Here is a 16,105-nt window from a genome sequence, read left to right as displayed (position 1 = left end):
TAATTAATGTTAATAGCAGCTGACGAACTGTCACTAAAGTCAATGTCAAATTTTGTCAAGTCAGCCGATGAAACAAAACAAGACGGTCACAATTTTTTAATTGTGATTTCTACTATAACAAAAATAGCTTCAATATTATGAGTACCTGACGCATTTAAGGCATAAATCAAATCTTTAAAAAATATCAAACGGTGAGTGAACTGTATTGAACTGTTAAAATAAAATTTGATCGCTAGAAACTGTTATGAAAGTCTGTTTACATTATGGTATACGTGTGAGAGTCGGCAAAATCCAGTGGGCGATATAAGTATTGGTGTTGTTCAGCTTGTGTAATTTATTAATAGTATGGTTATGGGTAGTGGCACCGCGGAGTGAGGTGAGCGGGTGCGTAGTACATGTGTGTTCGACACTGTCCGGAGTCGGGCGAAGAGGAGCGCGGCGCAGGTGTGAGTTGCGCCGCTGCACCGGTGCACGCGACCCGCGCAATACCCGCGTCTCTCGCGAACTCGCGACACGCGCGTTGCATCGCATCCTTCCACACAATTAACTCTCATACACATTATTAGGTATATAGTTATTTTTTTAAATATATAGCTATATCTTAAAACTCTATTTCTCTCATACATAAATATTTCAATTTAATTTAAAAGTTACGATTTTTCATTATTAGTATTTCCAGTAAAGATTAATATACAGTTTTTCATTCTGTTGAAATATTGCAACAGTTTTTAAGGTAGGTGTTTAAATTTTAAGTATAGATAGTTACTGGTTCACTTGCATTCAGGTAAAAGTTTAAAATGACTTTTTATTTGATTGTGGTATAGAAGCAGTCTGTCATAGTGAGTGGGAAGCAGCTGTGTTATTGGTGCAACAGTGGTGAAGTGAGGAGGTGCACACTGCACGCTACACCAGCATCATGGCAGAGGAACAAGGCACTGTTGTGGAGCTCTACATCTATGACCTCACCAATGGACTGGCCTCTTTGCTATCGCCCTCTATACTGGGTGAGTGTAATAGTATTATAAATGCTTTATCAAATTGTATATGTATCTTAATTTATTACCTGTTGTTTCATCATTATACAGTTACACTAACACTCAATGTGCGTCAGTGCTTGTTGTTCATTAGTTTAAGTTTGCTTGTAAATAGCACTATCTATCTCTCACTGTAATAACCCAGTTGATGGGTTTAGAGGAAGGTACCTATTAGGACACTCATCAGTGATCTTGGGCATAGTATGTGCAGAATTGCAACTGACTTGTATACAAAGGTGAAAGATACATATTATTATGGAGATAGAAGGTATACATATACATGGTAGCTTATATTTCTGCCTGTGTCCTTGTTTTGGATGTGATACTTTGTATGTATGTAAGTATGTCTGTGATTTTTGTAAAGTTTTCGCGACCTAGTTGTCGTGCGCCACCTGGACTCGTCATCGGATGTGTTTCAAGGTCTGCTGTGTTGCTCCACTTAAACAGCTATACATAGAACAATCACATCTATTACACTCGTCCGTTGGTTCTTACACTTCGATACGAAATTTCGTTACCCAACGCCGTGATGGTTCGATGAAGTTTCCTGCAATTCTGATATACCGCGTGGCGCGTACATATTAATTATTAATTGTCGAGCAACTTGTTATGTTTCGGAAATAGGTATATACATATTTCACACAATCTCAAAAGCTTTTAAAATGAGGCCCTGCAACAAAAGACACCTGAATAGTGTGTTTATGTCGGAGAGGCTGGACTTCGTAATTAGATTTGACTGTTTGATCCCATTGTTTGTTTAGTAGGATTGGTCAAGTTGGACCTCTAATCCTAATACATATGAGTATGACCCAAGTACGGTCAAACCTATGTAGTCGTTGCACGAAGGGGGCTCATAGCCAGTTGCGCTCATCGGTCGGTAAACGATCTTTGGGTTAAGCAGCACTTAGCAGAGTTTATCGACGCAATGGTAGTGGGTTAGTTGTATTGCAATTAAGCAAGTTCCATCTGGTTGTCGTTAATTAGGATAACAGATGTTCAGCCATTATGCTCTAAATTCAATTTCTTGGTCTTTTCAGTGGTCTTTACTTTCTTAACGGCAACCGACATACGTATTAGTTTGTACATAAATATTACATAACATTGCGCCTTTTCCCATAGAGCTAGACAGTGACCAAAGAACGTCAATTGCTACGATCCTTACAAAGTTACCTTGCCTCATTCACATCCATCCATTTTGTCATACAGGACCGCCGGGTACGAGTAGGTACTACGCACTTGACCTTTTTTATACATATTTATGTATTAAAGAAAGATATACATATAGATAAGTGGACGATAGTTAATGCTTTCTATTTTATTAACATGGTGTGTAGCGTGTAGTAAGGAGTAGGATCTGAGATCTCATCTCGTACGAGTACCTACGTCCACGTACACGTACACGTACATGAGCACGTTCGTACAATCGCCCGTTGACGAGCAGCATTGTCATACACCCTTCACCTACGTTATACGCACCTAAACCTTTTCATCACTAAAACTCGTGTTCGACTTTTGTTCCGTCTATTTTTCGTATGAAAGAAAAGTTAGTTTGTAGATGAAAGTAACGCCGTTACACCGCTAATGTAAATATTTTCTATCTACAATTCTACACATAGGTACCTACCTACAGAACTGTGAACAGTGAGGCGTACAAAACAAGTGATATACTGCATAAACATTACAATAAATAACTGAACTCCCTCACATTCACCGCTCACCATCTGTCTACAGACCGATGCTAACTAATATTATAAAAACTAAGCTATGTAGGTCTGTCTGTCACGTTTTCTCTAATGTAGGCAAAGCTACTCAACATAAACAGACAAAAAATACTTTTGACATGGACGGAAAAAATAATAATATGACATAGTTAGTGTAGTTTAAGATAAAACGTACCTATATTATTAAAAGAACACCACAAAGAATATAAATACCCATTGTGACAAAAATAATCTCGTGACCGTTTTAATTGAGAAGCTGTGAAATATTGACGTAACTAAATGAGCCATCATTAACCTTCACATATCTGCTACACATTAGTTCATTCTCTCTGTTCATTTTAATTTCAGAGTTATAAGGTCAAGAGAGTTTTCATTGAATGTGTTTTATTGTGATTGTACACGTGAGAGTTATGTATGCGCGTGAATGTTCCAGGTCGGCAGATAGAGGGCGTGTGGCACACGGCGGTGGTGGTCTACCAGCGCGAGTACTTCTACGGCGGCAGCGGCATCACCTGCTGCGCGCCGGTACGTATGCACGCTCATATTACACTGTAACTACTAGAATTTTGTTGTTTTAATTGTTTCCAGTGTAAAATGTTTCTTCTGATAAGTATTTTTTGTTGTGTGACGAAGTTTCAGAATTGTTCAAGTCCTTTGATATCAGATACCTGTATTGTTTATATATTTTGTTCATCGATAACCTCTGACGTAATGTCACATGCGCATTCTCGTAGTACGCTAGGACGTTTCGATGTATTCGTTCGTTGTGCGTACAATACTGCGTGCATGCAATCAATCATAATATGCAGCAGAACAAAGAACGCTACATTTCCATAAGTGACGGTGCAAGTTGGCAAGTGGCGGCTCCACGCACGCCAACAGGACTTTACCCGGCAGCTGTCGCGCTCGCCGAGCTTTACGTGCATACTGAGTATACTGACCATACTGACCATACTGACCATAGTGCACACTTGCACTCGGTGTGGGACTCGCTAGACAATCTGTGAGATAATCCTTTGACGCCTCGCCTTACACGGACATTCCGCATTTAATACTGGTAACTCGGAGAACATTATTTCTGTCCGTGTATTATGACGCGTCGTTAAAAGCTTGTTATCCGACTGCGCGACCCAAAGGAGGGTAATGTGCATACAAATCTATGTATGTAGGTATTGTGGCTCGGCCAATCTCGCATTACTTCGTAATTAAATTAGGTTATTTTCTTTACGTGCTCAGGATCTATAAAAAATATTAATAACTAGCTGACCCGCGCAACTTCGCTTGCGTCCAATAAGAGCGAATGGGTGAAATTTTTCCCCGTTTTTGTAACATTTTTTACTGGTACTCTGTTCCTTTTGGTCGTAGCGTGATGACATACATATAGCCTATGCCCTTCCTCGGGTATCAAAATATCTCCATACCAAATTTCATGCAAATTGGTTTAGTAGTTTAGGCGTGATTGAGTAGCAGACAGACAGACAGACAGAGTTACTTTCGCATTTATAATATTAGTATGGAAAGTATGGATATGAATTGGTTGTTAGAACTAACTAAATTTTGTTTCTATAGTCGGATTTTTTGTTTTTATTATTCCTATTTGATCAGCTTTGATTGACAATATTATTATGATCATCAAAACATGCCAAAAAGAGTAAATACTATGTTGGTTTGTAGTAGTTGTATCGGCGGATGGCATGTGAACCACACGGTCCACACTCTGGTATAGGTATCTCAAGGTGGCTCACGTTGGATGCTGGATTGTATATTAGTTCGCCCACGCGCCTTCTATTCTTACTTCACATATAATGTGTTTTTTAACATCATCTACGTTGAAATAGTGTGTGGACATTTTTGTTCAAGGGAATTGCGCACATCGGCGAGGAAGTATATTTGACACATAAATGTCGTCTGACATCGCGCGGAATTTACGTTCTCCAGAGAGTAGTGCACGTTAATATTGCATGCTAGTGGCACGACAGCGCGCCGCCGCCACCCCGCCGTCGCCCCGCAACCGCACTGCACACGCTCCGCGCCCGCAGCCTGCACTCAACACTCACATGACGTCCGACTGTGCGACGGAATTTGCATCGCTCCACATTATTTATTAAATTAAATCGAACATAACAGACGATGTCGCACTGATGTAGTGTTGATTCTAATTGATTCTAATTCTCAAGCTCGAAGCGAGATTATAAATCTATACGAGAGCGACCAAACTAATGCATACTGTATTTGTATTTAACCCAAAATAATATCAAGTATTAGATAGCAGTGATATAAATCTCATAAACTGTCCGAACTAAAATACCATCAATCATTGTAAATGTCATAAAGTAGCCATTACCGTAGTGATGTGTTAATTAATGTCATCCCGCGTAATAATATTAGAGGCGTATTAATAAATTTCATAACACGAGTCACTCGTGAATGTCTCCGTGATATATTTAGACATGATTATGCGTTAATATTTCGCTATAAGCGGATCGTCCAGGCGAGCGAGAGCCGCGGTGCGGAGTGCGCGGCGCGCGGGCGCGGCTCAGCGGGCGGCGGTGGCACGGTGCGGCGGCGCTGCGCTGCACACGCGGGGAAATTGTAAACAGTGTTTATTTGTGTCCGCGGCGCGGCGCCAACGTGACAATAACCGACTGCAATAAACATAGCGCTTGCATCTCCCGCCGACACCGCGCTCACCGCTCCCCGCGCCGTGTGCCGCCGCCTGCTGGTCACCACTCCACGCGACACATCCTGCACTCTAGACTCTTACACTTCTTAGAGATGCCACTCACCCACCTCAACACACTCGCTCAGAAAGCCGAACACACGATGAACCAGACTGTCGTGCTTTATACTAATGCAATTATTACTTAAATAAAAGTTAAAATGTGACTGATTTTACTTGTTAGATCAGATCAGAATTGTAGTGATGGGTTCATCGATTAACGAAATAGATTACCTATTCAGTTTATAAAATATCTTTGTGTTGGTGGTATGGGCTTAGAGGACGATCAGAATCGTGAGTGGAACTCGTATTATTATTAGACAATGGTCCGCCAGCGAGCGGCGCTCGTGTTGCAGGAACTGTCCGAATTCCTGCAAACGCATAAGTACAGCACAGTGACACATTCGACGCGCTCTATATTTCGAAACACTCCCAGAAGGAGGCCATCCAAACGTTCGGTCGTCCCGCTCTCACTCACGAGTTCCTCGTAACAAAACTCTCGTGGCTCCCTTTCTCGTCTCACGGGGCGCGGTAGGAATCCTCTCAAATTCTAAAGGTGAGTGCGGTTTCTGCCAAATACCGGCGAGAGCACAGGAAACATTCGTAATATATGCGTCGCTCGTCTAATTGAACTTATAATTAAACGTTCGGTACAACGACGCACTCACAACGAAGACGTGGTGATCCGACATCGGACATCAATGGCCGATTACTCGAATGATATAGGGTGTTCTCACCCTTGACGCGTGACGTTCGCGCGATCTACGACTACATTTATGTACCGACACGCAACAGTGTCGGGAACTTGCGACGCTACGCCACGTAATGTGCGGGCGTTGACAAGTGTACGATCACTTTATTTATACGAGAGAGTGTAACATACCTCAATACGGAATCACTCGAGCTCGTATAAATAGATGGTATCGATCGTTCGTTCCGTCCAAGTGTAGGATCGTCATGTCAGTGAACACATGGTATGTCCTCGTAGTACACGACACGCGACCGTTGCAGGGCAGCACGGCGCTGGGGCGGCCGCTGCGCGTGGAGCGGCTGGGCGAGACGTTCGTGCCGATGCAGGTGTTCGTGGAGTACATCCAGGGGCTCGGCACCACCACGTACACGCCGGCCGCCTACAACCTGCTGGAGCACAACTGCAACCACTTCAGCGAGGAGCTGGCGCAGTTCCTGTGCGGCGCGCACGTGCCCAAGCACGTGGCGTCGCAGCCCGATGACCTGCTGCCGCCCGCCACGCGCGCCGCGCTGCAGTCCATGCTCGACAACATCGTGCCTCTCGCCGGACAGGTACGGTCACCGCGCCTCCGCCCGCCTGGAGCCCGGGGCCCGTTACTGACGAGCGTCTTCTGTGCAGACGCAGTACACCCAGGACGGCGTGCGCCACAACCGCCAGGACAGCCCCGACTACCTCACGCTCAACACGCAGATCGAGGAGGCCAGGTGAGCATAGTCTCCCGAGTCTCGCCTAACACTACTAAAAATCTCCAGTCCGACCGCCGCCCTCGCTCGGCCCCCGATCATTAACATTATTTTTGCGTAAATCTGACTAACAGTAGGAGGAGCGGGCTTCGATAACGAAGTCGTTCAGCTCAGAGTAGCCAGTAAAACGAAGGGCGAACTAACATCGCTTCGGCTCGGAACCGACGCTTCGTCACGTTTCACGGGATCTTTCGGGAGGTTTTCCGTCGTCGTTTTCGTTTCGTTCGCGCCGTTCGCCGAGTCGGGTTCCCCGCGCACGGGGAGGGGAGCGCAGCGAGCGGGTGTGACGCTGTGTGGTGTGTGGTGTAGGGACATGGAGCGCCAGGTGCTGGAGGGCGCGGCGCGCGTGGCGGGGCTGGCGGGCGCGGCGCTGCGCGTGCTGCGGGCGGCGCGCACGGCGCGCGAGTTCGTGCGCGCCTCGCGCCGCACCCGCGCGCGCAAGGAGCGCCAGGAGCGCCGCGACCGCCACCGCGACCTGCCCGGCCCGGACCAGCACAGCCCCTACTGAGCCGCCGCAATAAACGACTTCCCCGACCTCCGCCTGTCTCCTTTGTAGCTAGTGTCCCCGACCGTCCCCGAGCGCCCGGCCGAGACTCGACGGAGTCGTCCGCGGCTCCGCTCGAGTCGGCCGAGATTGTGAAACTTTTTTAATGTATCTCGATTATTACTATCATCATATTTGGGTAATAAACGAAACGTGAACGAAGCGACCGGAGGTTTGATTGCGTCCTACGAGGTGTCGCATGCCGTAGCCGCGGAAAACCGCGAACGCTTCGCCCCCTCTCCTTCGCCGTCCCGCTCGATCCCGCCGCTTCGATCCCTCTCGCCCGCTCGACCGCCGACGCCGCCCGTGCATGCGCCTGTCGCTCGCCCCGGTGATGTGCCGTAGCTCTCGTAGCGCTTGTAGCGCTCGCAGCGCACGTAGCGGTTGTAGCATGCGGTAGCGGTGTCGGCAGGGTGGCGTCGCAGCAGCTGGACCGGCGCCGCAGCACGCTGGCGGAGAAGCTGGCGCGGAAGGAGCGGCGCAAGGACAAGAAACGCAAGAAGCACATGCGGGAGAACGGGGACGCCGGCGCAGATGGTATGTACGCTGATTTACATACGAGTACATTAGGTGTCGCCGATCGATTTGACGAACTCCTGCATAAGAATGCGAACGGAACGTAGTCCCAGTGCACAGGACATTCGGTAGACCGTTTTACTTATCGAAGCGCGATAGCCCTCGTCGTTACGCCCTGCAAGGCTTTCTAGGCGCATCACTAAAAGTCGTTCACTAAGGACGAATGAACGAAGTGTAACGAAATTGATCAAGTTGCTCGGCGACACCAAAGCTGCAAATCTCACACCTCACCAGAATTTAATTTCTTTCTATGTATTCATTAATATATATTTTTATTATATTCATTAATTTTCGAGGCCGTGAAACCCGTTATTAATGTATAAAACCCGTTGCATATATCATTACTAGAGTTATTTATATATTACTAGCTGACCCGCGCAGCTCCGCTCACGCTTTCTTGATTTATATAATTTCGAGCATTTTCATATTTATTCACCTTTTACACCTGCTCTGGACTTCCGCTAATAATTCAGGACAAAAATTAGCCAAATTGGTCCAGCAGTTCACGAGTTTTAGCAAGACTAACGAACAGCAACTAATTTAATATGAGTAGGTTTCGGGCTAAATAATCATGTAACAAACAAAAAAATAACATTGTTGGCTAATTGAAAAAAAATCAATGTCACACATACTAAATAATAAAATAATGTCATCAAAACTGTAACACTCTGCACAAACGATCAAAGTACATCAAACGGTGCGGCAACGTCGCGTGCGCCGCCCGTCCAATAGCAGCACGCTAGGAAAGAGAGGCTTTATTGTAGAAGTATTCTTTCTCATTTTAGTTCCATTGATACGAATATCATATGACTCGTGAGCCAGGTGAACGAACTTTACTCGAGTTGTTTACGTACAGGCTGTGAAAAATTGTTAATAAAGTTTATTGTTAATAATTCGGTAATTAATAATAATAATACAAATTGTTGTATAATACATGACTAGGGACCCCCTAACCTACCCGTACCTTGAAGGAAATAAGCCATTGGGGCGGCACGTTGTGTATATAGATATACAACAGTGAGGCAGACTGACGCGACGCCGCGCGGGAACTACATTAAAGTATATCATATTATATGAAAATAATTAAACATCTCTAATCATGTCAATCTGTTTGTTCACATTAAAATCAAAATTTATTGAACGGCTTTTCAAAAATAGACAGTAATTACCGTGAACGATATTGGTGCATTAACTCGGAAGGAGCCGGGGCGGACCGCAAGGCATTTTTTATATTTTGTATTATTTAGAGATAGTGATAACATATTCTATAAAACGTGAACATTTACAGTTGACAATATCAACAAATTGGTAAATGTGGACGTAAGGCGTGCATTTAGGTTACCAATTTTTATTTTTGTATCAGAGAGCTAGTTTGTAGCGCAAACAAATGTGGACGTGAAATGATAGATTTGTCAATTCTGAGCTAACAACCAAACAAACATTGGTACAGCTGACAGACCCACAGTCACCGATCACGTGTTGGAAGCGTGCACTGACCAAGTGTACTGCACCATACAAAAAGCACCGTACAATACTTACATGTCATCAATATTATATTGCGACCACGCCGCTCGGTGTGGCGCTATCATATTTACCTTATAAATAATAATTAAGTTAGTTCACGTCGGCGTCGGAGTTTCACGTCGTAGATTCGACGGTATGCCGGTCATACACGTCCGTAACTCTTTATCTTCATCTGTGCACCATCTTCTTCAGCAATAATCGCTATCAACGCAAAACGCCATACCATTTGAAAACTGGGGCTCATTGACACTCGATCAAACGCAACTGAAGACTAAAAGTGTATCGGACAGCAGGAGCTGCCGAAACGTAGTTGGTCGTGTCGCGGCGTGCCGTGGCGAGGCGTTGGTTAGTATACCACGGCATCTAAGCGGCTAGTGTGCGACTGACGGCACAATCCTTCGCCGTCCCGATCTGCGTAGGCCCTTATCTTGAGATTTTCGTTAGCATATCCCTACCTTTATACACGCTTTTTTTGTTTATACAAGCTTTATAAACAAGTTTTATAAACTAACAATAAATCTTGAAAGCAATGCAACGACATAACAAGAAACTGAGAACTTTTAAGAATTTTCTAAAAACTTCTTCAGTTTATATTATACCCTTTGAAATGATGTACCATATGTACAACAAAACTATGACAAAATAATATGGTGTAACCCGGTGTGGTACCAAAATCTTCAATTAAAGGAATATAAAGTATCCCCGAAACGGTGAGTCCTTAAACCTGGCCACAGCTATCCGGAGCCCCATCGAAAGGACTCAGGAATCAGATATAATATGTTTCCTTTCCCAGAATTAAGATATCTTCAATATTAGTGGTAGTTTCCGTCATGGCTCATCTTTTTTTTTTCACCCTGTATAATGACAAGCAGTTATATAAACATTTGTTTATAAAAAAATATTGTTAGGTAGAATAACAGTAACGAGAGTGGATGCTAATTGATATGACCTAGCGCCATCTAACGTAATGCCGTTGAACTGTATTCATGAGGAGCTACTGAACGGTTTGATTGCGTGTCCGCTGAAAATAGCGGCGCTGTCAATACTCATGTTCTTTCGTAAAATTAGTAGCTGTAAGTACCTACTCATTGAACATTCCGCCTCAATGGAGAACACTAGCTGTGTTATAAGATCGCTCGATCGTTATTGCTATCAATAAAAGTTACAGCATGAAACTGAATAGGTCAATATGTCATGCCTACTTATACTTTTACGTCCAGTTTCACTAGCACCTTAGATTAGAAATTAGGATAAAACGGTTTGGTTACTAGGCAATATCTAGCTGAAGAAATTATTTATTTGTAATACTTGGTTAGCTAACAACATGTGGTTTGTTATGTTTGAATCAGTAGACTCGTGCTCAGCAATGAGACTATCATATATGTAGTTAATATTTTACCATGTTATGAACATTTCATTGACTCTGTCGTTTACCTAATGAAGATACTCCAATGAGCCACTTTCAATAAATTCCTGTTCGTGTAACATAATAACTGTGTTTTGAGAGAATTAGCACATAATGTGAGGGGTTCCGAGCTAAATTTTATACTCCGCTCGTCTGTCAGTTCAGTTCAGGCACACACGATTAGTCGGCTCCATGTACATACGTTTGTCGAATATACTTAGGTCGATCTATCACGACATGCGTCAGTGCACATACGTCGTACCTACATAATCGTTGTACAGCGTCGAAGTCAATGCGGTGCGACCATAACGTGGCTGATTTATCGGTAAGATCATCTCTAGGACAAACAGACGACTGTCGCCGATGATATTTACATCAGTAACACTTTCGAGGTAACGCGAGTCGCGCGCCGCTGCAGTACATAGGCAACTGAAAGATCGCGCTGAAAACATGTAAGTGAATACGGACGAGTGATCGACCGCGCTATTTGTACTGTCAGTTGAACGATCCACAAGTAGGTCGGGAGCAGGCGGGACTCGCGCTCTACCGCTCGTCGCCGCTCCACACCGCTCGTCACTACACTCGCCGCGGGGCCCGCACATGAGTCACGCGTGTCCTCGCACCTGCAACATATGCCCGACTTATATTCACACAGAGTAAACATGCCCGTAAACTACAAACCCTACAGCGTAAACGACGCGTCCAAAGACGAACGAAAGCTAATCGAACACCGGCATAATGCGTCCGCAACTATAATAAAGTGCACACATAACGTCGAGCGCGAGATCGTCGCCGAATATAATCGGCGCGCCTCGATACAGATGCACGAGACGTGTTTACAAAACGAAAGCTCTCGTGTAAAGTTCGCGCTCGCGGTGGGCGAGAGCCGGCGCGTCGCGCGTAATTATAAATATATAGCGGCGGAGGCGGCTGGCGGCGCGCCAGGCGAGAGCCGCCCGCCGGCATTGCTCGCGCGGGCCCCGGCGCCGCCACACCGCACCACGTCCGCACCACCACCGCTCAGGTACTGCCCGCCACCAGCCTCGCACCACCGCGACACCACCGCGTCACCACCTCGCCAGCAGCCACCGCGCTCCTCGCTCACCGGCTCCTATTAATATCGTGTCTATTTGTGCGCGGGCCCCGTGCCGTGCCCGCCACGTTGCGCGATCATTTTAGTGGTATTGTGAAATCCGCACGTTCCTCCGTCCTCCCGTGAGTAATAGCCCCATAAACCGTCGGTAACGAACTACCTACACCGTGAGAATTCGGTTCGGAAGCCGGTGAAAGAAATGAGTAGTCGGGAGAACCGGCGCCGTTTTAGCGGTCACTAACCTATCTAACGTCACTCGAGTCGAAGAGCGACACGTTAGTCTAACCGATCGCATTGTAGGGACATTCGATCACCTCTAGCATGTAAAGGTAATGAGTGGCGACTAACGCTCGTAACGTGTGTGGCACAGAGATGGCAGAGGCAGTAGAGGCGGCATCGGCCGTAGCGCACGAGGAGCTGTCCCGCGCGGGGCCCAGCTCCGACTCGCTGGCGCTGGAGGCGGACGAGCGCAGGCAGGAGGAGCTGCGCAAGCGCAACAGGGACCCGCCCATCGTCTACACCGACATCGACGTGAGTACACCACTGCCGCACGCTCTATCATTCATCATTCTCTTGTCTTGTGTTAGTTGTACTGCATCATGCTACCGATCTGTTCATATCCTCTTATTGAGTTAACCCTACAGTATACTTTAGGTACATCCTAAATATGCAGTAATCTGTTTAAATATCGCTCAGCTGCGGGCTTTGTTCGGTTATTTTATAATTACTTACCTATGTGTGTGTGTGCGTGGACACCTGCGTCGAGGTTGCAGCTTGTTTACCAACAAAACCGCCGGCAGCCATGTATGTTTACAAACACCTCATTCACAATTATTAGTTGTAAATATTAAGACTAATATTTTTGCCCACATTCTTAGTTCAAGAACTTAAAGACTTTGTAACTGGAGTGTTAGTAAGTGATATAATTGGTGGGAGAAGGTCGCATTAAATAACACGAACAGGAGCGCATAAATGATCGCGGTCCCGCGTTATTTCTGTTGAAGCGAAGTATTGCCAAATGTGTAACGTTATGTTAGTGAAGCAGGAAGCAGTTGTAAATAAAACGGTGTTATTTTTCGCCGCTGAGTCAGAGCTGCAGTCATACCGTGGTCGATGCATCGCGCGTGAAGCTGCCGCCCAGCACCCTCCAGAAGGTTCGGCGCACGTGTCCGTGAGCTCGCCGCTCCCGCGTGCGCCGCGTGCGCCACGTGCCCGCTGGAGGCGACACCTCGTGTTTACTCATTGTTATAATAATTCCACCGGTCGTATGCTCTGCCAGATTATTACATGTTGTCTATTTCTATTTATCTCGCTATAATTTAGCTAATTATCTTGTTTGGCTATTATGGAAAGCATCGTTGTTTCTATTATAAGAAATGACTCTCACAACCCGCATTCGGCTCTCATTATGCTTGTCTTATCCGGTTTGAACCGAAAAAGTTTATGAGTTCTATGCTACGGATAGCATGTACAAGTCAACGCTGGGGGTAGTGTAATAGATTTAATAGAACATCAACGTAATGATAGATTGTAGACTACGCGGACAGAAAAAAACATACTATATTTATGAAATATAGTATGTTTTCTCTGTCCGTGCCACTTTTTTGAAAAGTTGAATGGCTGAATAGCGTGTCGATGTAACGTGAGTAAAACGTGAACGTGTATCGTTTGCAGGGTGTGAGTGAGTTCGAGAAGCTGTCGAAGGCGCTGGAGGGCGTCGAGCTGACGCCGGAGGAGAGACAGAACCTGGACGAGCTGCAGCAGTACCTGGTGCAGGGCGAGGGCTCCTGGGTGCTCGGAGACGACTTCCTCGCCTTCATCGGTATCTAACATCAAGACGTAGCTTTAACATATCGTCGGTTCAGCGGTCACGTACAAGTCACGTGTCATAATTACGAATGACGTACGGTACGAGGACGCGCCATTAACATCGTAAACTTCTATTACAGATAGATTAGCGACTAGTGCGGGGTAAATATTCTAAGTCGTTTATCCTCCATCGGCACAGTCGAGGACATCGTCCGAATCATCACATTATTCATTTTAGTATTTTTTGTTAAAAGACGATAACGTAAGGACCGGACGGATCCGCGGTGCCCGCATTATTTAGAAATTACGCATTACGCTCGCTACACACATATTCGATTCGATTCGCCGTCCGGCTCGCGAGGCTCGCGCACATGCCGTCGACACGCTAACACCGCACGGCCCGCAGGTCGGCTGCTGAACGACGGCGGGCTGAAGTCGGAGGCGCGCGTGCTGGTGCTGCGCTGCCTGGCGGCGGCGGCGCTGCGCGACGACGTGTCGCTGCTGCTGCACCAGGACCGGCGCCACCACGCGCTGCTCAACTACGCCAGCGCAGTCGACGCGCTGCCGCTCGCCGAGCAGCAGGCGCTCGCGCTCTTCGTCAGTACCGCTCACCGATCGAATATCCGATCTTTTAATTATATTCCACGAGTCGCTCCGAGCCCCCATAAAATTCGGTCTCTCGACCTTCGACCCTATACGAAGTTTCTTTGGAAAGCTCACTCTGAACTGAAAATTTATAGCGTTCTCGACCATATCTTTTGCACTGGACTCTATTGAATATTAGCTCCTCCCCGGTAGTAACGACTCCCGTGTTATACAGATGTGCAACCTGTTCGAGAACATCTCGTCGTCGGAGTGGCTGCTGTACATCAGCGAGTGGGAGCACAACGGACAGCCGCTGTCCAACATCCGCGCCACCACCAAGGTACTTATATCGCTCACTACTCACCTTGAACATTCGTCCTTGCATACGAGCACTATTGTTTCTTACTATAGTCTGCATTCTCACATTTCAGAAAGTAAACAGACTAAAAAAATCTGAATCATTCCCAGTCAGTCAGATAATTTAAAAATATTATACACGTATTTTTTTCATCGAAAGCAATAAAAAATGAGTTACCTAAAAAGCATGAAAGTTATGAAGTGGGGGCTAATGTCGTCACGGTTTGATACATTTTGAACTCTAACGTGACGTCATACTTATTTACAACTCAATTTATCGCCGGAATTATTATTTGATTATGTGCAAAAAAATACGAGTTTAGATAATCTTCACAATGTACCAACTTACTACCAACGGACTAAAAAATAAAAATAAGTCATCGTCTCTGTTTACGCCTATCTATTACTTTAAACTAACGTTTTATAAAATCAGTGTCTCAATATACGTTATAGAGGGAAGACGTGTTTCACTCAACCACACAACGTAGCAATCAATAGTGAACCTTATGCACCTATAAACATGGTCCAAACGAACCGGATTAATTGTTGATAACTGCGTCGCGAACCCGGCCGTGCGAATACAAAAGAACTGCATTCCAATAGATATGAATCATCTTGTTTACAAGTCATTAGTGAATATCGCTTTAATAAAACTATGAAGTTATAAAAACTGAGTGTTTGAAAGTGAATTATAACATCGTATTGACTGCATTTGTATGTGAATTTGGACTCAAAAAGTTTTGAAAATGACGTCACCAACCTCGGAACAGAGCAAGTATTTATCTACGTTAGAAGATGTAGCCAGTATGATTCAAAAGGCTCAAACTAACCTTAAGAAATGCCCAAAGCAGCGCTTAACAGAAGGTTATGTTAAAACAAGACTCAAATGTATCGAAGAATACTGGGAAACCTTCAAACAAGCTCACTATAACCTTACGAAGTGCACACCGAGGGAACAGAGAGGTGTTTTAACATATTTTCTTCACGAGGAATATTACACGTACGAGGACATGTATCTATGTTTACGGGGTGATTTAGTCGACCTTATATCAAGCCTGGAGTCGCAACAGAAGATGGCTGAGGCTGTAAACATGTCAACAACGTCACAAGGTGGTCAATTACCGTTTGCAAAGTTACCACGCATACAGATTCCGAAGTTCTCAGGCAAATATGACGAGTGGCCTACGTTCAAGGATTTGTTTACTGCCCTAGTACATAACACTACCATAAGCGATGTGCAAAAA

The 16,105-nt window shown here is 45.3% G+C and overlaps 1 protein-coding gene across 5 annotated transcripts in view; it reads left to right on the top strand.

Moving 5' to 3' along the window:
* Window positions 1-50: 50 nt before the first annotated feature.
* The window catches only part of LOC142975160 (uncharacterized), a 29,312-nt gene continuing 13,257 nt past the window's right edge, over window positions 51-16,105 (top strand). For 2 of the 5 annotated variants that reach the window (XM_076117887.1, XM_076117882.1), the window contains exons 1-11: window positions 54-191; window positions 360-566; window positions 825-1,004; window positions 3,189-3,280; window positions 6,486-6,776; window positions 6,844-6,929; window positions 7,925-8,049; window positions 12,481-12,641; window positions 13,785-13,932; window positions 14,326-14,516; window positions 14,740-14,844. In XM_076117887.1, coding sequence (XP_075974002.1) covers window positions 917-1,004; window positions 3,189-3,280; window positions 6,486-6,776; window positions 6,844-6,929; window positions 7,925-8,049; window positions 12,481-12,641; window positions 13,785-13,932; window positions 14,326-14,516; window positions 14,740-14,844 — 1,287 coding nt within the window. In that variant the 5' untranslated portion in view covers window positions 54-191; window positions 360-566; window positions 825-916. Of the gene's footprint in view, window positions 192-359; window positions 567-611; window positions 734-824; window positions 1,005-3,188; window positions 3,281-6,485; window positions 6,777-6,843; window positions 6,930-7,924; window positions 8,050-12,480; window positions 12,642-13,784; window positions 13,933-14,325; window positions 14,517-14,739; window positions 14,845-16,105 lie in introns of those variants that run through there. The other 3 variants (XM_076117885.1, XM_076117883.1, XM_076117884.1) reach the window with 3 other exon arrangements.

Source organism: Anticarsia gemmatalis, chromosome 8 (assembly GCF_050436995.1).
Source record: "Anticarsia gemmatalis isolate Benzon Research Colony breed Stoneville strain chromosome 8, ilAntGemm2 primary, whole genome shotgun sequence".
NCBI lineage: Eukaryota > Metazoa > Arthropoda > Insecta > Lepidoptera > Erebidae > Anticarsia > Anticarsia gemmatalis.
This window is presented reverse-complemented; position numbering and strand designations above follow the sequence as displayed.